Below are 23,108 nucleotides of genomic sequence, written 5' to 3'. Positions count from 1 at the left end.
CTTTATTCAATTTCAGCCATCTCCTGGTCAGCAGGAGAACGGCGTCATTCCAAGTATTTTTTCGTTGCTTGATATCACATGCTTCGTGCGGATACGGGTGGCCGCATTTTCATCCCCTACCGTAATAACCACCCTTATGCCTCAATCGCTTGGAGCACTTTCTCACATACTTCCTCCATATCCAAAGCCTTCAACGGTGGGAATGGGCGCTTTAGACCCAAAAGTTCCACCAATGGAGCATCTTGCCCACTGACGCGAACGACGAAATTCCCCTTGCCAGGTTTTTCGGCATTGATTGAGATCTTGGCCTTGTCCCCCACAGCCTTGACAATGGTGTTGGCCCGTGTCTTGAAAGCGCCTCATTGCTTGCAGGCCTCAATAGCTACAGTCTTCTTTTGATCGTCGGTCCCGGTCTTCTTCTCATCGCCAGTGTCTTCGGCAGCCGGAGTAGCGGGAGCGGCGGGAGATTCCGCAGGGTGATCCTTCTCATCGACGACCTTGGGATGATCGCTTTTCTTGGTGTCTTTCTTGGGCGCAGCCTTCTTGATTACCGTCTTCTTGACAGCAACGGGAGCTTCTTTCGCCGGGGCTGCGGCTAAACGAGCCGAACTGCGTGTTGTACGCACCATTGCAAAAAGAGGACAAGGACTAATGGAGGGAGACTGCAAAGCGGGTTGCTTGAATGTATAGAAGTACCTGTGGCGGTGTCGACTTCGGAGTTGATCCGTACCGTACTCGTACTTGGAATTCCATCGGATCCAACAGAAAAGGAGTGACGTGATGTCCAACAGTAAATAGCTCGACTGTAAAGCACCAGACCTCTTGGTCTAGCAGCAATAGCACACTTCCTCTCCAATGTTTGACTCATACGATCAACACTTGGAATTCCAATCCATTGGATCGGTTTCTCATTTTGCAGACAGACAGGAAGACTTGGTTGGATATGAGAACAGGCGAAACGCTCCATTCCAAAATAAGAATATACGCGGTGATGCGTTGAATGTGAATTTACAGTTAGATACGAAAAGTTACCGAAGATATGGGAACGGCACCTACCAGATCATTTTGAAACACGCAGATCGAATTTTTCGTTCCTTGATGCTCTGTCAGTCACGCTCTCTCGCGTCGAGAGTGACGCCCTGCAAAGTGTAGCAATCTGGGAAGCACATCAACTCACAGTAATGCTTACTCTACATTGGTTGGCATGATTACAAAATTTACATTGCGTCTAACTTTTAATCCATTTCGTTGAACCATTTGCATAGCCGATCTTACAGCTAGTATAATGAACGCGGTACACTCTGTCTTTTGTCACTTTGCAGCACATCTTATAGTAGAGTACCAGTTTCACCAAACGTCCCGCCTGACCGTCGCCCGTTGTGATTTGGTATTTGCATCTTGATTTGGTCAACATCACAGTCAGTAGCACGATTAATGCAAGCACTTTCGAAACGCAACCTTGGTTTGCGTGGCAACCGGAAGCAGTAGCATGACCGAGCAAAGACACGTTGTACTGAGAACGAGCGATTTCGAAGCAGGGAGGGAGCGGTACCTCGATGAGAACAAACCGGATCCTTTGGTTCGAAAACAAATCGTCTCATGGAGTTTGGATTGGAACGATGGCTCTCGCGAACCCTACGTTGTTCATTGGGATGATAGTGTCGACTCGGCTCCAACTCGCGAAATTTGTGGGGTTGTCGTGTGGGCCGGAGAATGGGTGCAACTCTGCATGCCTGTTTCCTGTAGCTGGACAGGCGACAAAAGCGAGGGCCGGTTATTTTATACATGTTTTGTTAAAGCGTCGCTCCGAAAAGCACCAGAAAATGCTTGTAAATCTGACCAAAAGATACACGACCGTATGGTGCAACGTCTGAAACAGGACGACTACGTACAAAAAATCTTGGAGAAGCCATTGGAATTGTGCCAGGCGACGATAAACAGAGATTCCGACCACTTGGAAGAACGAGTTCATTGCAATCAAGAGGCCGCTGAAGCAATTCGGCGATCCATATTTTCGACGGCAGAAAGTGCACTAGATGTCTTTGATTGGGTTTTAGCGTTACCGGCACTGCCTTGTACTTTACATTCACAACTCATAACAAGGACGGCATTGGCGGATCGCGCCAAGCTAAGAGTTTTGGAAGACGCCATGTACGATGCCTGCGAACAAGAAGAGGAAGAGGAAATTTTACGTGAGCTCAAGCTTCAAGCACCACCAGTAAAAAAGTCTAAGGCCTGATAAAGTTCTGCGTAGTTTGGGAATGAACCTACGAAACCAGTTATCCCACTTTGTAGCTGGTTCAGGTATTTTTGTTACACACACACATTCTCAACAGATTGGATACGTAGTCAAAAATCTTTAGAAGCCCGGGTTGGCAACTGTCAAGAGATCTTTGCAGGATTATTGGCATGGGCTTCCATTGGCTGTCGGTTGCCGTATTCTGGGAGAATAGTTTACAGTTAGGTCCGTACGTCGTCTTCCAAGAACCGGCGAACTCGAAACGGGGATACCTAGTTTGGATCGCAGTACCAGTTCACAGAAATCAGTCACAATGCTCGCAGCCGCACATACTTTCACATAAAAAGTCAACGCACCATGATTTTTATCCGTACGAGCCTGTCAGCATGACGAGCCTTGCTGCACCTACTCGCAACAAAGGAGTGCAATCATGTCAACTAACTCGTCCATTCCAATGTCTCCTTCGTGGAGAAGGACACTGAATCACCAGGGCGGTCGTCCCTCGCGCGTTTCGTTGCAGTATCGTCGACAAAATAGCGATTCCAATGTTCTCACTGTCAGTAAAAGTGGTTTGGGGAATAACAGCGGCGGCGGATTCTTCGGTAATTCTTGGCTCCTAACACCGCCTAACCTTTACTTGGGAAAAAGTTCAGGTGTTGCTTTACCATCAACTGATGTATCCCCGACTTCAAACAGTCCTACGAACCCACAGGCGAAGACGAGTCCTTTCCTGGCGATTGCATTACTTAAGCTCGAGAAAGCCTTGCCCGAATTCTGCACCACACTCACCGGGTCACACGCCGGAGCGTCCCAGGCTTGCGTCTTGTTGGATTCCAATGTTGCGACTGCCGGGTCACCCGCCAGCTCACGCCCGAGCAGTCCGAAAATAGCGAATAAGAATGGTCACATGATGTCGAGCTCACCTCTTTCTCCGAAGTCCCCTCTATTCAGCTGGTTAAGCTCAACGGGCTCGACCGCTTTGGATAACCGCTTCTCTGCAAATCCGTACAGCACTGGTTATAATGCGAATACAAACGCATCGACTACGCCGGCAACGTCTGCGTTGGCGTTGGAGGGTGAATGGGAACAGTACATTGGTCCATTGCTCTGTTGGGCAGGAGCCGAAGTCCTCTACCACGATATGGTATGGGTTGCAGACGATGATCGCAATTTGGCTGCACGCAATCTTATTGGACTGTACCAACGAATTATTACGGACTTGGTTTTGGTACAACAGTTCCTGTGTGACCCCTTTCTCAACAGCATTACGAGTATTTCTTCTACGTCGTATCAAGGTGCGGCCCGATCCTTGTCAACGTCCATGTCGGGAATAGCCACGGTGTGCACAATACGCATCCAGTTCTTGGACTGGCTTTCGTCATCCTTTTTTTCAACGGCGGAATCGGAAGACGAAAATACGCTGGTCGAGGTATTAGAACCACTGAACGTTACGGATTTGGGTGCCGCACGAGTTTGGAAAGAACGCCTTCATGATGAGTACCGTGTCTGGCAGCACGTTTCAGCGGCACGGACGGCATTAGAATCTTGCCGGTAGGTAAATGAATTGTGTTGCGCTGGTTCGCAAATTGTTTGTACTGGGAGGGTTCTTGTCGTTACAGAAATTCACCTCCAATCCAGTTTGCGAAGAGTATATAATTGGCACTCAAAAGCACTTGTGTGTGACGGTAATCCCACCGTCCGACAAGCCGTCGAAGCTGCCAACAGTTCTTCTCATGACATTTTATCTCCGTGTTGCTTCAGATTCCAAGAAACGATCCTTTCACTGAGCAGATGGAAGCGAGATTTGAAAGACGTAACCGAAACTCGATTGGATCGATGGTTTAGACAATCACATCAAGACATCATGAGTCTCTTGCCCATTTATTTTGACCGCATAGATGCCTTTTCAGGACCGATCTACGGCTTCGATAGCCTGGCCTTAAAGACAAAGACGTATGCGAAAGACTGGGATGAGACTATTCTTGAATTTTTGAGGAAGCAAGACAAGGCAGGTGGTCCACCCACTGCAGTTGCCTTGGTTTTGGATGCAATTGCCACAAACAATCGTCACGTGGAGAGAGGGTTTCAGCTGACTCTCACCAAAGAGCTACCCGAGGATGAGGAACCGTTGCGTGTGATCTGGCCAGCAATCTATTTGCGAAGCTCAGTTCATTTGGCGGCAGCCACCACCCAACGAATGTCACTTTCTGGGGTCCCTCATGGATCTGGTCTTCTCCGCAAAAGTGGGGCACCTTCTTCTTGGACAAAACCGGATAGCCCGCGTGCATCAAAAAAGGTGGTCAAGTGGAATGTAATGGAGTACGCGTCAGACAATAGGGCGGTTGCATCATTCCCGCACTCGGAATGGGAGGCGATGGTCTCCCTCGTTCGAAACGAGCCGACAGTGGAGCGTGAACCGATATTAGCTGGACCGCACGTAATACGAACGCAATCTTTAGGACTTGTGGAACAGGCCCAGGCTATCACCTTCCGAGACGAGGATGCGGAAGACGAAGAAAAGCACAGTCGAGATTCTCTTTTCTCGGTCGAGGAGGCCGCAAATATGTTTGCAACGACGACGGTCTCGGAATCCACGAGGGATACCCCAACTACTGACCATCTACAGAGCGAGTTCCACGTGGTGTCTCTAAGCGAATACATCAGTATGGTAGTTATTGTGAAGGGCGAGGAAGAAAGTCGCTGGCATCGCCGCCGCTCGAGGCTCCCAGATAGTGAGATACGTCAATTCTTGGACGAGATGGCATTAGATTTGCGAGTTGCCAACGTCTTTTCATCAGAGCGCATTCCGTCCGCCCCAAAGAAAGTTCCTTATCCACTTTTGTGGTCGCGAACAACTCATCAGGTTTGGGATGAAGATGCCATACAGGATCTGCTGCGCTCTATAAAGGACAGCTTTGGGCTACGGCCGATACATTCTTCGCACGATACCTTAAGGGCTAGTTTGCAAAGCCGACAAAGCCCTAATATATTGGCGAGTCGGCGTGGCAGTCCTTCGAGACGACGACGACGTGTTCGGCAAAATCAGTCGCTTTCTCTTCCAGTTTCGGCTGCAGCACTATTCTTGGGCCCGGAACTCGCGCATCTCATAGAGTAGCAATGCTCAAATTTTGGTATTTCTAGTATACAACTATCTAAAACTATTTACAAATCTTGCAAAATTCTAGTTCGGCTTTTCTTTTCAAACCACGTTTGAAGCCCGCCCTGGGCGTCGGCTACCGTGAGTGCCTCTTGCAATGTTGCATTATGTATATCAAATTTGTTCTGGCAAGTTTCCGACAGGGCACGGAAAAAATCAATCTTTTGCACGTGGGGATAAGATTCGTGCAGTTTGACCAAAAATTCATGATGCGGTCGATCCCCTCGGTAATCTGGTCGTTTGTTGGGCAGCGTCAGGTAGGCCATGTTTTCCGGTTGATAGTCCCACAAAAAGCTCGTGTGGTGCAGCCATCCGCCCTTGACGATTGCCTGGGCATTGCCTCCCATTTTTCGTTCACCCAAAACGTAATCGTTTTCGCGTAGAGCAAATATGGGAGACGGACTGTGTGGGGAACTGGTGTCGTGATTCGCCGGAATCGAACACACTTTGTCAGGAATCGTAAGGACACGTCCGGTATTCTCGACGCCGCAACTTTTCGTATCCATAATCATGGTTGGTTTCCGGAGCGCTTCCGAACGTTGATGGAAGTTCGTCGATTGCTTTGCCTGGAGTTTGGAAAAAGTTGGTCCAAACACGTCGGTCGCGGTCCATTCCATGATGGGCCGGGGATAGGCTTCCACGTGTGGCATGTGTTTATTGCGGCCGATGACGGTCGTCCAAATCGAATCCGGATCCAAGACTACGGTACCCCCACCCGAGAATCGTTTGATTGTCACGCAGCCTTCCGCCTTGACGAGCTCCACGTCCAGCAGCTCACGTGGTTTACCACCGATCCCGAGGACGATGGCGGTAGCGGGATTGTCAGAGTCCCAGCGCCTGGGTAATTGTAAAAGCCGATGGGTTTGTGCATCGTGACATCCCACCAATAGCCAGTTGCGTTCCATCGGATCGTGGCGCAATAAGCACTCTTCCAAAACGAGTCGTTCCAGAATAGACAAGCCAGCACCCCGCAAATCCAAGTATGTAAAGGGAATTTTCTGGGATGGAGCGGCACCAGAAGCGTATAACCTTGTTGGACTCCTTATTCTAGAGCGAGATACTGCAGCGAAACTTCTCGCTTTGTGAATAGCGACTTCCATGATTCTTTTGGAATGAATTACAAAGACGAGGCAGTCTACCATATACGTTAACGATGAACTGCAAGACCAGTGTGAGAGGTATGGGTGATTTCACAGTCAACCTCATTCGTTGGATGATCGATCGTTCGTTTGGCACTTTGTCGGCAGATAGGTAAGATTTCTTGTCACTGTCACATCACATATGTACCTGACGGAGGTACAGACGGACGTAGAAAGTCGAGAACTCGCGGCTTCAAATGCTCCTTGTCCCAACGGATCCGATTCCGAACTTCCCACTCGACGCGTGTTGCGGGGACACACTATCCCTCACCCATTGCTGGTGATCTAGAATTAGTAGCATGTCTAAACTTGTACTTGTTCTCGTTCTCGTTACGGTAGCTCCGTTTTCGGAGTCGTTTACGATTGGTTGCCGTCGACTATCGCTATCAGCGAAGGCGCGAGACATCACCGTCCTCCAATCCACGGCTCCTCGATCGTCACCTCCCAAGGGCTACAGCTACGTAGAAGGGTCGGAGTACGGGAACTTGGAAGATGAACTGGACGCCATGGGTGGAGATCCTGCCTTCTTAGACAGCTTTTCCGAGCGCAAGGTTGAGGCTGCAGGAGACGATGGAAACGACGGCGAAAACGACGGTTGGGACGGTGAAGTTATCGAGGACGCCTATTTTGATTGACAGTCAAGGAACGAAGTGTTGTCATTTATAGGACAGACGCTGCTTTGCTTTATCTAGTTCCTGCATTCGTTGGCGTTTCCAATGGCGACGTTCAACCCAACGACCCGTCAGCTCCCGGTGGTAAACGAGCACATCGCTTGGAATAAGCGAAGAGCTACCAACAGCAATCCTTCATAAAATACTTGCTAGACCCAGGAGTATCGATTCTTGCGTTACTGAACTTCAATTCTTTTACGCCATATTAATCATAGGGTGGAAATTTTCCTTCCTCCGAGCCGGCGATGCATCAGTGTTAGACGTCGGATGTCGACATTTAGTTTCTTTCAATGCCTTATACGAAACTATCCGTACACCGTCCATAGTCCACGTAGACTGCGAACCGGCTGTTTTGCAGCCTTTCCTCTTGGAAACGGTCCCGATATCCCATCCTGGACTAGGAAGACGAAAGGTCAGAATGACACAGTCAAAGAGACGATTGTCCACCCTAGTCGAAGTGCTCAGCTGCATCGTTGTTTGCAAATCGTCCGTTGTGGCTTAGGAATGTTCTAGTTGATAAGCAACGATACGGCAAAACACACAAAAGGAGGAAATGCACTCATCCTGACTCTCCAACAACAACAGCAAAACCACAACATCACCTCAGCATTTTCGACGTGTATTCGTAGCCTGCAAAAATGAGAGCGTTGGCCGGTGCTCCACGGGCAACAGTAATGCCCCACCCTCTGTATAGACCAGCTACACCCTCGGATCGGTAGATAGCCTTGAAAACATCCGTAAATGTACGGTCGCCGTAATCTGGTCGTGTCTGCATCAGCGACTTGACTGTGTCTGCGGGGAAAAATGCAGTCCAGTAAGTTATTCCACTCAGCACACCTCCCAATAAGTGTGTAGGCATACTCAAGTCACTCTTCGAACCCCCTTCGGGGGTCATCGCTGTGCATACAAGTTCGTAAGTTCCGAAATAGCAAAAATTTCCGGGAATTTCTCGGTACATTGTTGATAGATGACCGCGAAAGAGGCCTCGTACAATGCCTTCACTTTTCACTGTCTGCACGATCACATCGATTGGCCCTGTAAAGGCTCTGAAATTCCCGTTCGAAGCGTTTTGCACTTGTAGTCGACATTTTACCAGCTCCACTGGTGTGAGCACAAAAGATACGACTGCACCAGCTCCTGCACCCGCTATTGATAGCTTTATAATTGGTACGTTCGATTCATCGGTAGAGCCACTGATCACTTTCTTGAATTTGTTGTACGCCCAAAACAAAACGGCATTCTCGGCCATGCAGCCCAAAAGCGGCGACGAAATACCTTTATACAAGGACAACACTCCCTTCGCTTCCACCGTCTTTTGCAAGCAATCCCACGCTCCGCGGTACATTTTTTTCTTTGACATTTGGGCTACCGATGCAGCTGGAAGTGATTCCCCTTGAGTTTGCAGTAGAACTTTGACCGTGTCCAGAGGGTAATCGAACAACTTTCCGGCAAAGCCACCGACTGATCCGGCAATGAAATCTCGCACGACTTCCGAAGCCATCGTGTTGTCCACTTGACGCTGGAGTCGGTTGGGTTAGTTCCAGCTAGTGTATGCAGACTGTGAGCTGTTTACAGAGGTAGGTGTCCATTCCAAGTAACAAATAAATATCAGCAACTGACGGTGAACAGATTCCCTTACTTTGTGCCAGTGGAGTTTCTTGCCTGAAAGACGTCGCAAGAGCAACCTCCGAAACATTCCCCACCGAGTCGAGACTGCTGGAAAATACGGCGGGCGGGTGAACACGACTCCTCCGCAGACACGGCATCAGTCCCATTTCCAAGAAGTTGACGTCATACACTGGATTGACGCAGCGTCAGTGTCACACCAATCAGTCGTCAAAATTCCAATTCATAGCTATTTGATTGGTTGTCCTCCTGGTATTTGCATTTGCAATTTAAATTGGAAGTGTACAGTCTTTCATGCAATACAACGTTTCTGTACAGTTAACTCAAAGATAAGGGCCCACAATTTGGGATGGGGGAGCCATCGGTGCACTAAGCTAGCTTGGATCCATCCACTTATTCGAGTCAAATTCTTTCGTAGAGAAAGAGATTTTGCCCTTCGCATTCACGTCGCCAAAGAATTTCCGTACTTTCGTTTGCTTCTGCCGAGAACTCGTGGCGGTGCAGACGAGGTTCGCTAATGCGCGAACGAGAACCCCCCAACAAAAGCAGATGCGGGAGGCGGAGATTTCAGTCAATGTACAGTTACTGTGAGTACTCGTCTGATCAGGGAGAGCTCCTCGAAGGATCTCACCGGTTTACCTTGATCACGAGTGAAACTTCCGCTATGGGCTGCGCGCTCTGCGGAATATCCGCGAGATCCTTCGTTGCGGCCATCTACTTTCACTACTTCTTCATCGTCAGTTCGCACAAAATCAAAGCCTACCTTGGATTGGTCTAGAGTAGCAATCAGCCGTTTCCAAACGTTAGGATTGTTTTCTATCAGAGTCAGGTTTGCAGTCAACCATGGGAAGTGAAAAAGATGAATCGAAGCGCAACGATGACTACGATGAAGAAGAACCTCTCGACATCGTCTCGTCTCTTCATGGTGTGAAACTTCAGAGTAAAATCAAAACGCAGTCGGACATCACCGGCATGGGTCTGCATACCAAACCTCTTCCCCGTCGTCGGATTAAGGCTGTATCTGACATTTCGGACTTGGTCTTGGACAAGCGCCTTCCTGTCGAGTCTAAGCGTCGTCGCCAAGTTTCCTCATCCGACGTGATCACCAAATTCGGTCAAGCTCCCGTCCTCCGTTTCGACGATCTCAATCTTGCCGATCAAGTCGCCGCCTACGGCACAGTCAATGAACGCAAGACAAGTATTTCGGAAGCCGAATTCGAAGATCTACTCAAGGGCGACGAGGTCGAGGAGTTTGCCTATAACTTTGAAGGTCTGACGGCGGAAGAAGCTGCCAAGCGGCTCGAACTGTACGGTCGAAATGAGCTTCCCGAGCATGTGGATCCCAAGTGGCTTATCTTCTTGCGCCAGTTCTGGGCCCCCATGCCTATTATGATTTGGATCGCAGTAATCATTGAAGCTGGCATTCAAAATTTTATCGATATGGGGATTCTCTTGCTCATTCAGTTTGCGAACGGTTCAATTAGTTTCTACGAAACCACCAAGGCGGGCGACGCCGTCGCAGCCCTCAAATCATCTCTCAAGCCTTCGGCGACCTGCAAGCGAGACGGTAAATGGCAAGTGATCGATGGTACCTTACTGGTTCCCGGTGATACCGTTCTTTTGGGTAGTGGTTCAGCGATTCCCGCCGATTGCCGAGTGAATCATTCCGAGATCGATGTTGATCAGGCAGCTCTTACAGGCGAATCGCTACCGGTGACGTTCTACAAAGGAGATTCTTGTAAAATGGGATCTACTGTTGTCCGTGGGGAAGTCGAGGTAAGTTTCTTTGTAAACGAAAGCACGTTTTCACCTCACGAACTAGTCAGAGCTCATTACTCTTGCTATCTCTTTTTTTACAGGCAACGGTTGAGTTTACTGGAGCCGAGACGTTTTTCGGCAAAACCGCCAGCTTGCTCCAAGAGCATCACGAGTATAGTCACTTGCAGAAAATTCTCATGAAAATCATGATGGTATTGGTTGGTCTGTCCCTGACTTTGTGTATAATCAACTTTGCCTATCTACTGGCGGAAGGCGTTGACGTGCAAGAAGCACTGTCTTTCACGATTGTGATTTTGGTCGCAAGTATTCCTCTTGCCATCGAAATCGTCACCACTACGACCTTGGCAATCGGGTCCAAGAATCTTGCCAAGCATGGTGCGATCGTCGCAAAACTTTCTGCAATCGAGGATCTCGCTGGCATGTCCATTCTATGCTCTGACAAGACCGGCACTTTGACGCTGAACCAAATGATGCTTCAAGACGATACCCCCATTTACTGTGACGGAGAAACACAAGAGTCTGTACTAGTCTTGGCTGCTATGGCCGCCAAATGGAAAGAACCGCCGAGAGATGCGCTCGATCGCTTGACTCTGGGCTCTGTAAACATGTCACTTCTAGAATCCTACGAACAAACGGATTATCTTCCATTCGACCCACAAACCAAAAGAACGGAAGGGACGGTGCGAAATAAGGAAACAGGAGTTGAGTTCAAGACTTCGAAAGGAGCGCCACATATCATCCTGGCTCTCCTCCCGCAGTCGTCGTCGAACATTCGAGATCAAGTAGAAAAAGATGTTGCTCGTCTAGGAGAATGTGGTATTCGGTCCTTAGCAGTTGCCCGTACAATCTCTGGAACTGACACGTGGGAAATGGCTGGTCTCCTGACGTTCCTGGATCCTCCTCGCCTCGATACAAAGCAAACAATCGAGGACGCTCGTCACCATGGAGTTCAGGTGAAAATGATCACAGGTAAATTACCTTTACCTGGTCGATACAACAAGTGACTCATAGTTCATTCCGGTACTCACCTATTTCTGTACAAAAAATCAGGTGACCATTTGCTAATTGCACGGAATACAGCCTTGCAATTGGACATGGGAAACAAAATATTTACTGCTGAAAGACTACCTATGCTTGATACCGAGACTAAGACAAAGCCGAAAAACTTGAGCGCAGATTATGGAGATTTATGTCTCGTAGCCGATGGTTTTGCTCAAGTCTTCCCTGAGCATAAGTATTTGATAGTTGAATGCCTTCGTGAAATGGGCTACGTACGTCATTTGCACTTGCTGGTACTGTCTCCATATCTTTCACTGTCCTCACAACACCGGTTTCTTCTTTAGACCGTGGGAATGACGGGTGATGGGGTCAACGACGCTCCTGCTTTGAAAAGAGCTGATATTGGCATAGCCGTTGCAGGTGCAACCGACGCAGCTAGAGCGGCCGCTGATATCGTTCTTACTGAGGAGGGACTAGGAACGATTATACACGGAATCATTCTGGCTCGCGAAATCTTTCAGAGAATGAGCAACTTTATTACCTATCGAATTTCGGCAACTCTTCAGCTGCTGCTCTTTTTCTTTATAGCAATTTTCGCTTTTCATCCTAGTGACTACGACGAACCCGATGATCCCGATCGTGGCTTGGCATGGCCAGAATTCTTTCATATGCCGGTCCTCATGCTGATGCTTATCACATTGCTGAACGATGGAACTCTGATCACAATTGCTTATGATTATGCTGAAGCGAGCTCGACCCCTAACCGATGGAATTTACCCGTACTTTTTGTTGCTAGTTCAGTGCTTGCTGCCGTGTCCTGCCTCAGTTCACTGCTCCTTCTTCACTTTCTCCTCGACAGTTGGAATCCGGATGGTTTGCTTCAGTCCCTTGGAATGGCAGGGGTTCAGTATGGTCAAATAACCACATCTATTTATTTGAAGGTTTCTGTTTCGGATTTCCTCACGCTTTTCAGCGCTCGGACCGGTCAACTTTTCTTTTGGCAGGTCAAGCCTGCTCCCATCTTAATGGCAGGTGGCCTTGTGGCGCTATCGATATCATCACTGCTTTCAATTTTCTGGCCCGATTCGGAGCCTGATGGCATTCTCTCTCAAGGATTGCAAGGCCAGATTGGCCTATTCGCCTTTGTGTGGATATATTGCGTAATCTTTTGGTTCATTCAAGACTTCCTCAAAGTGGCTTCATATAAGGTTTGTTCCGTTCCTTTGAAGTTGGATGGGAGCCCATATTCTCGGGAAACTAATTTGCGTCGTTTGCTTTTTTTTTTCTTCAGCTCATGGTCCGAACCAATATGTTCAATATTGCGAAAACGGGTGTTGTCAAGTTACCGGAGTCAGCCAAAGAGCTCATTTTGGAGTTCGAATCGGTGCTTCACCAAAATATTGTTCATCACTGAATTTTAAAGTTCGACTGTCGGTTGGTAGGGTCCTCAAACATTGCATTAATACAAATACATTCTGTAGGTTCAAATTATCTCGTAACATTTTGTCTTAGCATCTTTTCCGCTATAGGCGATATAGAATTCTATCGGCTATCTGTAGATTCGAACATAGCACCAAGGGGGGTTGACCTGCAGTCACCTCTGCCATCCTTTTTTACAGTGAGATAAGATACAGCTATACACAAGGGACATCAAGAACGCCTGCTCAACGCGATCGTGATTGTCTTGAGTTCAAGAGCGTTAAGCGTTTTCATCTACATGTTTTCAGGGGAGTTTATCTTCGGGTCTTACTGTTAAGACACGTTGTTACAGTTTTCACTGTAGATATTCTCTGCTAAGTGACGCGTCACTCCAGCAGAAGTACTTTTTGGAGATAAAGGTGCTTTGATTGGTCTGACAGTGTCCAAGAGCTTAGAACTTTTCAAGAATGGGACCGTCTTTTCTGCGCAGGATTTCCCAGGAAAACGTTTTTACTGTAAATAACCAGGACCTGCTTGACTGTGAAGAACGAAAAGCGAAAATAACAAAACAACAACTCCATCAAGCTTTTTAGAATTCTATACACCCTCCCTATTCTTCGAGCCCAAACCATTGCCGCATTGCTGCCTCTTCTAACCGAGCGCGATGATGAAGCACCTGGGTAACAGAAATCTTGTACCAAGAATTGTGTTTGTCGTCGCGTTCGTGGCGTTTTTAGCACCATCACGTCGACAGACACGGCCTCTGAAATGTCCACCGGACCAGCGTCAACATTGTACGCTCCGTGCCTTTCAATCTTCGGACTTTCCCACCGAGGAATATCACGCCTTTCAGGAACCATTCATTGCCTACCCGTGTCAGCCATCGCGCATTCATATCGCCCAATCCAACAACGCTGATGAGGAAAGTAACCAGATTTCCATGACGATATCGTTCTCTTTACCGTACAATCAGTGCCGAAGTACTCGGGCTACTGTCGTATACGGAAGCGGATTAATGCCAGAAGAGTTTGTTGTTGCGGGAGATCCTCTACAGTTTAACTACACATCCTCGAAATCTGGCGGAATTTACCAGAGTGATTGGATACATCATGTTTCTTTGCCTAACTTGAAAGGTGGATTGGAACGGTACTGGTATCGTGTTGTTGTCGAGGACAGGAACCAGGAGCACAAATCCTTAGGTACCACTCGTCGACTCTTTTCATTGCGTGGTAGACAGCACTTGGTTGGAGAGACCCCACCGTACGTCTTTTGGACTCCTCCGCTACCAAACACGCCGACGTCCTTGGCTTTGGTCGGCGATTTGGGCCAAACCGAAAATAGTACCCGAACCATGGGACATATTTGGCGTTCGACGCATCAGAACTCTAGATACTTGAGTGGAAAACTCCCACCCGTATCACAGCTTTTGATCGCCGGGGATATGTCGTATGCCGACTCGGATCCGTACCGATGGACGTCTTGGATGGAACTGATGGAACCCTTGACACGTAGTCTTCCCTTACACGTCGCGGCTGGCAACCACGAAATCGAATGTAACACGGACTCAAACGATATCTTTGTTCCCTACGAGCATTATTTTCGAAACCCGAATCGAGTACGCGACGCCGAGATGCAACCAATTTCCGAGCAGTATCGAAAATCTCTTTGGCGCGAGAGCTGCTCAACTCCCAGTGCTTTCCAAGGCCAATACAACTACGGGAACTCTTTCTATTCGTACGATCACGGGTCGGCCAAGATTGTTGTCCTGAATTCATATACCAATGCAACCGAAGGTTCAGCGCAGTACGAATGGACGCAAGCGGAGCTGAGGAGCACAAATCGTACACGTACACCCTGGCTGATTGTATCGTTTCACTCTCCTCTGTACACGACTTTTTTGGGCCATGTGAACGAAATAGAAGCAGTCAACATGAAACAGGCTATGGAGCCCTTATTCTGTCTTTACGGCGTCAATCTAGTCATTTCTGGTCATGACCATGCCTACATGCGAACGCACTCGCTGTACGAAGACTCCGTCGACACCGAAGGCCGGTCTCCAATATATCTTACCTTAGGAGCTGGCGGAAACCGGGAGCAGCATTCCGCTGGCTATCGACAAGATGAGCCCGAAACTTGGGTGGCTCATCGGACGTTGGAAGATTTCGGGTATGGGCATCTGTTCCTAGCCAACGCGACTCACGCCCAATTTCGTTGGATTCGGGACGGCACGTCCTCTTTCGGTGTGAACGACCAGGTTTGGATTAAGAATGCCCACGTCCTTTCTTAGCTTTTGATGCGAGAAAACAAAGTGTCCACAAAGGCACTAGGATAATCAGTCGTTTTTTGACTTTGTATAAAATTGCGCATAAAGTAGTGTACCGTAGACATGATTCTATACCGCGTTGACTTCTCGTAGCGTATAGACAGTGCTGATGACGGTTGCTATCACGCCCCAAGTCAACAAAAGCGCGTCCACAACAAGAAACCTACAATGGTGGCCACCGAAACAAAGATTTTGACCAAGACGTCTTTGGTACAGCCACAAAAGACGACTATGCAACAGTGGCGGTAGTACAAAACCCACCATACCAACACAGGCACAGCCAACCAAGGACAAGACTTGCACAAAACTTGGCAAAGACGTAGCCAATAAGGCACTAATGCCACAAACACAAAACCGCACAAGGCCGCGACGGTCCGTTTGAAACTTGCCTTCGAGCAATTCCCCACACGGTACCACCAGCAGTGGAACCGTCATGAAAACAACAACTACCATGGCGAGTCGCGTCAGTACGGGAAGAAAACCGTAGTGGGGCAGTTCGTGTAAAAGTTCCCCTTCCAAATCAGGATACAAGATATACAGACCAATCCCAACAAAAATGTAAGCCGACGCAACGAGTAGGACCGCCAGCATCGTTGCCGGCACCATACGTTCGGGTTGGGCCATGGAGGACCGAAAGTTGTACGTCAACGGTACAATGCCGTATCCATAAACGCAAATTCCAAAAAATTGCGATGCGCCGGCCAACGACTGCGGCCAACCATGCAAGTGAGATACCGCTTGGTGATCATGTGACATGTCACCGTATCCGGCAATCACAAGAAAGGTAAAGGCGAGGATCGAGAGTCCAATCGCGGAATTGTTGGAAAGATGGCCCATATCAGGAACCATGGCAATAATAGCGAATAATATTGCGGAGATTGTGGCGTCCATCCAGCGTCCCAGCGAAAATGGCGTGTCGGATAAAAATGTTATGACGGCGGCGACGTAGGCAGTAATGATACCAAAAAGTAAGATGATCATCATTGCGTCCAATACTTCTAAGCCGATTGGACCAAATGCATGCCATGCGACGACGCTCAGTGTAGAAGTACCAGAGGGCGGTGGTGTCGGTGCTTTTGGTCGAGGGTTTCTCGACCGGATCGGTGGTGTATCCTCTACGACACCTTCGGGACAACTTCCTGAAAGAGAAAAGGAATCTCCCGGGATGTAATCCAGACAGGCACATAGTCTTTGTACCGCATAGGTATTCCAAGCTCCAATGACTAGGAGACCTATTGAATACAAAAAAATGCCCCCTTGCTGACAAGCAAAGGCGAGACCGAGACAACCAGTTCCCATACATGTTTTCATCAAATTAAGAACGGTCTCTATTTCCGTCGCGTTTCCATGGCGCTTTTCCGCAAGTGTGGAGCTTTCTTGACGGAACAGAAGCGGACTCACTTCGGAATGCATTGAATTCTGTTCCATCACTAGGGGCTTCCAACGATACTACCTCGTATGAAGGTAGACACAACGTTGGAAATGAGTGGAACAGATGCTTGATGGGTGCTGGTTCTGGAACCTTCGAAGCACCGTCAAAACTTGACGGCAATAAATGAGACGACACTGATGTGAGAAAGGATGACGTCTTCATTTCATTGATGCTAATTAGATATTTTTTTCTTATTAATTGTAGCTGTAAGAATTAGCCAGGAGTCCTTCATTAATTGGATTTTGTCGGATAGGACAAGCAATCTCCAATATTTCGATAAAGATTCCTCTAATAGGTTCCACGAAATCGATAGTCCAGCACAAAATCCCGTCCGTTTAAGACAAAACAAATCCCAGTCCTCTGCGAGAGTCCATCAAAACGAAAATCAAATGGCAGTGAAAGAGCCAAATCAACAACAAATAACAGTAGGACAACCAAACACGGCAAGAAAAATTCATCTCTTCGCAGGAGGGTCACGTTTTGCTTCTGTTTGATCATGGTGGGGAAAAAGCGCCGCTCAACGAAAACGCTCGAATCTTTGTCGACGACTCCATCCGATGGTGTCAACGGAGAGAAATCTGAATGTGTCGATGAATCGTATTCCAGTCTTTTGCATCCCCGACCCCTCGCAACAGTTTCATGGAGTACATCTTTTTGGGTTGCTCTCGTTTTTAGCTATCTAATCATTCTGTTCCTCATCTCTAACTGGGCGAGCTCTCAGTTGCCAAATCCCTCCGTTTGTTCCGTGGCTGCTCCCGCCGTAGATCCGTCCCCGAAATCCCACCATAAGTGGCTGAAGGCCTGGAAAGCTTCTCCCGTGGTCAAGGGTTGGAAAGGAGCCCGCAGCTTTACTCGCTTTGTATTACGACGCAAGTCCAAAACAACTCCCTTGTCTGCTCTTAACAGTAGATACAATTCGATCGCCATTCCACAGGCTTCCACGTCGCCTCCAAAAATATCGAGCTTGGAACAGCAGCTTTTGACCGAGCTGGCTACTCGTGTGCACCAGAAATGTCCGGATGTGCTTGATCGAGCCAAAAAAGTGCCCTGGGGCGGGCATGGTGATGCCTCTTGGTGGTTTCCGGTAGGAAATCATACAAAACCTAAATCATTGACACCGCTCGGACAAAAAGACGGGGGCTTTCTTTTATACGGCCACTACAGGATCTTGTCCAAGTCCCTGCGAAATCCTCGCGATCTTTCCTTCACCCACTTTCCTTTCCGTTTATGCAAAACGGGGTGTCCCGCCGAGCAAGGCGTACTGCACACTTTGCAATGGCGTGAAACGTACCGACCTTGGATGATGTCACCGTCAGGCATTTCGGAGAACCGTATTGGATGGGTATACACGAGAGGATTCGCCAAGGCCTCGCCCCAGAATTCTCGCTATGGTCGTCATGCCATGATTTGGGTCCGTCCCGGGATGCACCAAACTGTTGATGGCATGGCTTATTTTCGTGTAATTCTCAACACAGTTGACGCAGCCATTGCCGCCGCGCTCCGCGATTCCCACGGGCGTGTCGGCAAGTTTAATGCGGTCATCGATGCCACCAATTACGAGTGGTCAAAAATGCCAAACATTGCACACATTAAACAGCACGTCACTATGCTCCAGGATCATTACCCGGACCGGCTTGGAGTGCTACTTTTGATCAATCTCTCGCGATCGGCCGAGTTTTTCGTCAATATTGTCAAAAATTTATTGACCAAAGAAGTCAGAGAAAAGATCATGGTGTTGCCGCATAATAAAGAAAAGGCTCTTGCTCAGTTGGGCGCGGTAGTTGAAAATGAATACATACCAGACTGGCTAGGCGGGCCAGACAGATTCCGATTTGATGGTTTACATTACTATGCAAAACAGCAACGCATGAGTGAAGTTGATAGCCGCTCCTTCCTTGTCGCTATGCCCTACCACGCAAATTAAGTATGAAGCACAAAAACCATGTAAAATATGAAAACAAAGCTCTATTATATTACGAAAAATATTTTCGGTTTCTCAAGAGCCTCCTGCGGTGGAGAAACGCATGTGACGATTCATTTCCAGACGGCGCCGGTCGTCCATAGCCTGCTGCTGCTTTTGCAGTTGCCTCATCTTCTCACGAATCGCATTGCATTGTGGAATGGGGCAATTTGTATCCTTACATTTCTGCGCATGAATTCGGAGTAAGGTCCAGATCTTTTTGCAAATCTTGCACCCTCCTAATACTTTAACCTTGCAGACACGAGCATGCTGCAGATATTTTTTCATTTTTGCGCAATTTAATGAAGAACATGTCTGAGAGGAACACCTTGAAGCGTGTTCGATAAGTTGAATGTGTAACAACAGGTTTCGCTGGCGTTGCATGCGTTCTTGCTCTGATAGCCCACTGCGATCCTGTCCGGAATCAGCTTCAACGGCGAGTGGTTTAAGAGCGTGCGTACAGTTACCTCTGTTTGCCTTAGGGTCTTTGTAGCAATCTTGACAGAGATCATAGTCAGGGCACGTGTCGCAGTGAAAACGTTTGCCACTGAGGATTTCGCGACTGCAAGAAACGCACTGCTGCACAAATTTTGGTGCATCTCTGTTATGTAGATGCCAAAGGAGCATCAATGAAGTATGCTTTGCTCGCCGGAGCTCGTCAAATTGATAATGGTTTCCTCGACAAAGATTCAAGAATGCTTGGCGATTGTTCAAAAACTCGCAATCTAGATCTTCAGCGTCGTCATCAATAACCTTTACAGGCTCTCCATTCGCGCCCGTCTTCGACGTAGCGTCTCTCATGTTTCCAGCAGCATCACGTTTGCTTCCAACAAGCTCTGGATCACCTTTCGCTGCGTATTCAATCCTAGCCATTTCGATTTCTTCTGGGACTATCATATCTTCTTCGCGAGCATCTTTCCAATTTAAGAACGCTACTATAAAACTTTCCTTCATAGGCTGAATCGTTTCACCCAGCTTCACCATGACCTGATCACGATCAAGGTCCTTTAAACTCTTGGTTCCATCCAGAATACCACTCGCAATAAGCGCTTCTTCGTCGACTCCAGTGGATCTAGTACCCGTATTTCCTCCCTTATTCTTCTGCGCTTTCGACGATTTGCTTTTCTTCTTTTTCCCCACTGACCCAAGTTTCTTGCCTCCACCTTCTTCGAGCATTTTTATAATATTCTCCGCTTCACCAGGAAAATAGTCGCCCTCCAAATAGGGAACAGCAGTGGCGTCCAAATTCGGGTCTGCGAAATAAATATCGTACATATTCGTTACTTTGCCGACGATACTCCTTTTTTGACATTCTACGAGCATGTCAATGTACCAAAGGCGCAGTCGTGAATCTCTCGGAGTCTTCTGGTCTTCTGGTTTAGCGTAGAAAATGTAATCGTCACCCTTCAAAGGTGGGCATGCCCAAATATGAGCAGTTGCAAATCCCCGTCGCCTAGCGTAGTCCAAATAGGCAATCAGAATCTCATGGTACACAAAGGTCCGGAGTTTGCGAGGCCTCATAAAGTGAACACTGTCCAGATATGAGATGTACACGGTTCGTTGGTTGGGCGGAGGATTGTCTTCACCGTGTTCGTAGAGATACAACGCAAACAGAATGACATCAACTCCGTCAAGATGCTGAAAAACGACAATCGATTTGCACCGAAAGGGAAATTCGTCAGGATAATTCTTGTGTGCATATCGCTTTTTCATCAGCTCGCGAACCTCAAGCTTTCTATCCATCGCGGTAACTTGACGAATTATTATTGGGCCGCCACTTTCTACCTGTCGCAAAGCTTCTTCAAGAGATATCCCCTGAAAGAGAAAAGACTTCCTTAGTTAAATCGATACATAAACGACTTGCTCGATGAACAAAATGTAGAGACACGTACCTCATTCTGCGAACGCTCTTCGGCCAGTTCTCTCTTCCTTTTTTCCACTTTCTTAGTGACACTGCGTTCTAGCCACTCCGATAAAGTAGTCCGCGGCAAGTCCGCAGCCAGCAATGGCTTCGGCGCTGGAGTTATTGAAACAGTTTTGCGTTTTTCAAGCAAACATTTAGGACAACAGTACTCGCTGTGGTGCTCTTTATTCTGACGGGTGTTAAAAAGTCCACATATCTGGTGAACCCACCGTTCGCAAGTGTCACACTGTACCCAGCTCTCCTCGTGAATCTCGTCATTCTTTTTCTTCTTCAGATTGTTTTTCATGACTGTCAAGTCGGCAAGCTCAATCGGAATTTTATCATCAAGTTCATTAAAGCAAGGGCTACACCAAAAGTATTGGTTGTTTCCTCCGATATAGAAGTGACTGTTTCGTCGGATCCGCTGCGATTGACAATTAATTCCGTTACAAAAATAAACAGGAGGTTCAAACAACAGTTTCTCTGAACCACACAAGGTGCACGCGCGTTCATTCTGGCGTCTTTCAAGGTCTTCTGTTTCCAGTTGTGCCACAAGTCTCTTCATGTCAGATTCGGCTTTAACCTTCAGCTGCTTCGCCATGTCGTAGACAACGGAACCATCCTCATTATACACCATTGCATTCTCAAAAGTTAAGAAGATATCCGTTTTAAAGTCATCGATGGAGTGGTATGCACTACTTTCCAAACGCTTTTGAATGGTGCCGAGGTCCATGGGCTTCTTGATAATTTCAAAATAATCAACAAGACCGAGCTCAACTGGATCGACTGGACCATTGAAAACCCAACCGTGTTGGTGAGCCATTAAACCCTTTAATACATCCAGACATTTAGACTTGAGCTTCGCCGGAGGAAGTTGGGTCTCTCGTTCCAGCGATCGCAAATGAGTTTCGAGCTCCTTCACCGAGAAACTCTCGAGGAGTGATCGGTCGACACTTCCTTTCGAATCTTTTTCAGCAGATGGAGCTACTTTCTCACCTTTGCCTATGCTTCGAGGGGGTTCTTGCTTCAAAGGAGGCGCGCTCACAGGCGTAGAGCGCGCTGATTTTATAGACGCCGCGCTAGGGCGATGTTCTGTTCTCATACGCTTCGGTTCCTGTTCGGTTGGCGATGTAACGGAACTTGACCGACCGAACGAATCATCTCGACCCATAAACCGATTGTCGGACGGTACCCCTTGTGGATTGCTTTGACTTTCCATCTCATGACTTTTCCGTATAGTTTCTCGGACAGGCCCACATGCAGGACAGAGCGCATCTTTACACCGTCGATAATGGCTGAGAACGCCGCGACTACTAAGACAATGTTGAACAGAGCAGTCCTGATCCTTACAATTTGCAATATGTCTCCAAAGTCGCTTCATACTAGCGCAGTGAGGGGTAGCTGGGCATTTCCCCGCTTCATGTTGACAGCGGGATGCATGACGAAGCAGCAGCAAGCGCTGTTGCTTGTGGCGAATCCTCTGCGACTCAGCAAATTCCGTCTCGCCAGAGCTGGCCATTGATCTCGAAGAAGCCGAGCCCATCGGTGGTCTAGATTTTGGATCTTGCAATCTCTGCACAGGAGCTGGCGGCATGCGTGAGTCGGCAGCCGCGCGATCTGACCCGTAAAGAGGCTGAACAGAGGGGGGCGGTCCCTGTGTCTGCGTGCCACCTCGACTGGATGGTCGAAACTGTGATGGTGAAGATATTTGTGGAGGTTGATATTGCATCGATGCACTGGAACCATTTGTACCAGACGCGGAGGGCGGCGGCATAGCTGCTCGCGAGGCAGACGAAGAATGATGAGGGTAAGGAGGGGCCACGGAACTTCCACCGTTTCCATACGATCCAACAGAGGAGCCAAGGGGATCCGACGGCATCATCCCCTGCGAGGACGACGATGATTGGGGTGGTAAAATCTGTGCCATCCCCCTCATCGCATTCATCATGGGCCCGGTGGAGTTGTTGGGCATGGTCCTGGAAGAAGGCGAATTCCTCGATTTGCGAACAGTATCTCGGACCGGACCGCATGCTGGGCAGCTTGGATCTTTACACTTCCGGTAGTGACTCAAAATAGCACGGGATGAAAAACAGTGACCAACTCTGCAATTGTTGTCCTTGCAACCCTCCATGTGACGCCAAAGACGCTTCATGTCCCCACAGTGAGATGTCATAGTACATCGCCCTTCTTCGGCCATGCATTTAGCAGAATGGTGAAGAAGCAGAAGACGTTGCTGTTTGTGACGTATTCTGACTTTCCAATCGGGATCGTTCCGAGACTGCGTCGACGACGATGACTGCGATACAGGAGGTCGATGACTTGACTGGCTCATCCGATCATTCACGTGACTTGGTGGCCGGGCAGAGCTATAGGCGGGGCCATTTCTCAGCATATCGCCACCTGGATTGGCCATCGGATTAATCTCTTCCAAAGCGACCATTCGAGCGGAGTTTGAGCTAGA

At 48.2% G+C, this 23,108-nt stretch overlaps 11 protein-coding genes across 11 annotated transcripts; 6 read left to right on the top strand and 5 right to left on the bottom strand.

The window, feature by feature from the left end:
• Positions 1-134: 134 nt before the first annotated feature.
• Positions 135-753, bottom strand: PHATRDRAFT_35830 (predicted protein; the record flags this gene model as incomplete). Its single annotated transcript, XM_002180094.1, has 3 exons — positions 135-347; positions 387-609; positions 731-753. 3 exons carry the CDS (start codon positions 751-753, stop codon positions 135-137), a joined length of 459 nt encoding a protein of 152 aa, XP_002180130.1.
• A 699-nt stretch (positions 754-1,452) lies between these two features.
• On the top strand, positions 1,453-2,252 carry PHATRDRAFT_45977 (predicted protein). Its single transcript, XM_002180292.1, has one exon. It carries the CDS (start codon positions 1,490-1,492, stop codon positions 2,237-2,239), a length of 750 nt encoding a protein of 249 aa, XP_002180328.1. The 5' UTR covers positions 1,453-1,489; the 3' UTR covers positions 2,240-2,252.
• A 340-nt stretch (positions 2,253-2,592) lies between these two features.
• Positions 2,593-5,200, top strand: PHATRDRAFT_45976 (predicted protein; the record flags this gene model as incomplete). Its single annotated transcript, XM_002180291.1, has 3 exons — positions 2,593-3,790; positions 4,001-5,063; positions 5,153-5,200. The coding sequence occupies exons 1-3, from the start codon at positions 2,670-2,672 to the stop codon at positions 5,198-5,200; spliced, it is 2,232 nt and encodes a 743-aa protein (XP_002180327.1). The 5' UTR covers positions 2,593-2,669.
• A 285-nt stretch (positions 5,201-5,485) lies between these two features.
• PHATRDRAFT_12459 (predicted protein) lies at positions 5,486-6,202 on the bottom strand (the record flags this gene model as incomplete). Its single annotated transcript, XM_002180093.1, has 2 exons — positions 5,486-5,810; positions 5,991-6,202. Coding segments are annotated over 2 exons (537 nt in total), but the record flags the coding sequence as incomplete, so codon positions are not given.
• A 632-nt stretch (positions 6,203-6,834) lies between these two features.
• Positions 6,835-7,384, top strand: PHATRDRAFT_45975 (predicted protein; the record flags this gene model as incomplete). The annotated part of the gene is made up of 2 exons (XM_002180290.1): positions 6,835-7,138; positions 7,228-7,384. 2 exons carry the CDS (start codon positions 6,835-6,837, stop codon positions 7,314-7,316), a joined length of 393 nt encoding a protein of 130 aa, XP_002180326.1. The 3' UTR covers positions 7,317-7,384.
• Positions 7,385-7,804: 420 nt separating this feature from the next.
• On the bottom strand, positions 7,805-8,707 carry PHATRDRAFT_12405 (predicted protein; the record flags this gene model as incomplete). The annotated part of the gene is made up of 1 exon (XM_002180092.1): positions 7,805-8,707. The coding sequence occupies one exon, from the start codon at positions 8,705-8,707 to the stop codon at positions 7,805-7,807; it is 903 nt and encodes a 300-aa protein (XP_002180128.1).
• A 1,391-nt stretch (positions 8,708-10,098) lies between these two features.
• ATPase-3A (P3A, P type ATPase) lies at positions 10,099-12,809 on the top strand (the record flags this gene model as incomplete). The annotated part of the gene is made up of 5 exons (XM_002180289.1): positions 10,099-10,608; positions 10,692-11,580; positions 11,662-11,882; positions 11,955-12,219; positions 12,268-12,809. Coding segments are annotated over 5 exons (2,427 nt in total), but the record flags the coding sequence as incomplete, so codon positions are not given.
• Positions 12,810-14,275: 1,466 nt separating this feature from the next.
• On the top strand, positions 14,276-15,316 carry PHATRDRAFT_12331 (predicted protein; the record flags this gene model as incomplete). Its single annotated transcript, XM_002180288.1, has 2 exons — positions 14,276-14,608; positions 14,705-15,316. Coding segments are annotated over 2 exons (945 nt in total), but the record flags the coding sequence as incomplete, so codon positions are not given.
• A 58-nt stretch (positions 15,317-15,374) lies between these two features.
• Positions 15,375-16,816, bottom strand: PHATRDRAFT_45974 (predicted protein). Its single transcript, XM_002180091.1, has one exon. The coding sequence runs from the start codon at positions 16,778-16,780 to the stop codon at positions 15,422-15,424; it is 1,359 nt and encodes a 452-aa protein (XP_002180127.1). The 5' UTR covers positions 16,781-16,816; the 3' UTR covers positions 15,375-15,421.
• Positions 16,817-17,280: 464 nt separating this feature from the next.
• Positions 17,281-18,761, top strand: PHATRDRAFT_45973 (predicted protein; the record flags this gene model as incomplete). The annotated part of the gene is made up of 1 exon (XM_002180287.1): positions 17,281-18,761. The coding sequence occupies one exon, from the start codon at positions 17,281-17,283 to the stop codon at positions 18,706-18,708; it is 1,428 nt and encodes a 475-aa protein (XP_002180323.1). The 3' UTR covers positions 18,709-18,761.
• On the bottom strand, positions 18,730-22,150 carry PHATRDRAFT_54505 (predicted protein). Its single transcript, XM_002180090.1, has 2 exons — positions 20,637-22,150; positions 18,730-20,559 (listed from the first exon to the last, which is right to left on the bottom strand). Exons 1-2 carry the CDS (start codon positions 22,026-22,028, stop codon positions 18,781-18,783), a joined length of 3,171 nt encoding a protein of 1,056 aa, XP_002180126.1. The 5' UTR covers positions 22,029-22,150; the 3' UTR covers positions 18,730-18,780.
• Between the last annotated feature and the right edge of the window lie 958 nt (positions 22,151-23,108).

This window comes from Phaeodactylum tricornutum, chromosome 8, assembly GCF_000150955.2.
Source record: "Phaeodactylum tricornutum CCAP 1055/1 chromosome 8, whole genome shotgun sequence".
Classification (NCBI taxonomy): domain Eukaryota; phylum Bacillariophyta; class Bacillariophyceae; order Surirellales; family Neidiaceae; genus Phaeodactylum; species Phaeodactylum tricornutum.
The sequence above is the reverse complement of the archived record's forward strand: the minus strand, read 5'-3'. Positions and strand labels throughout refer to the sequence as shown.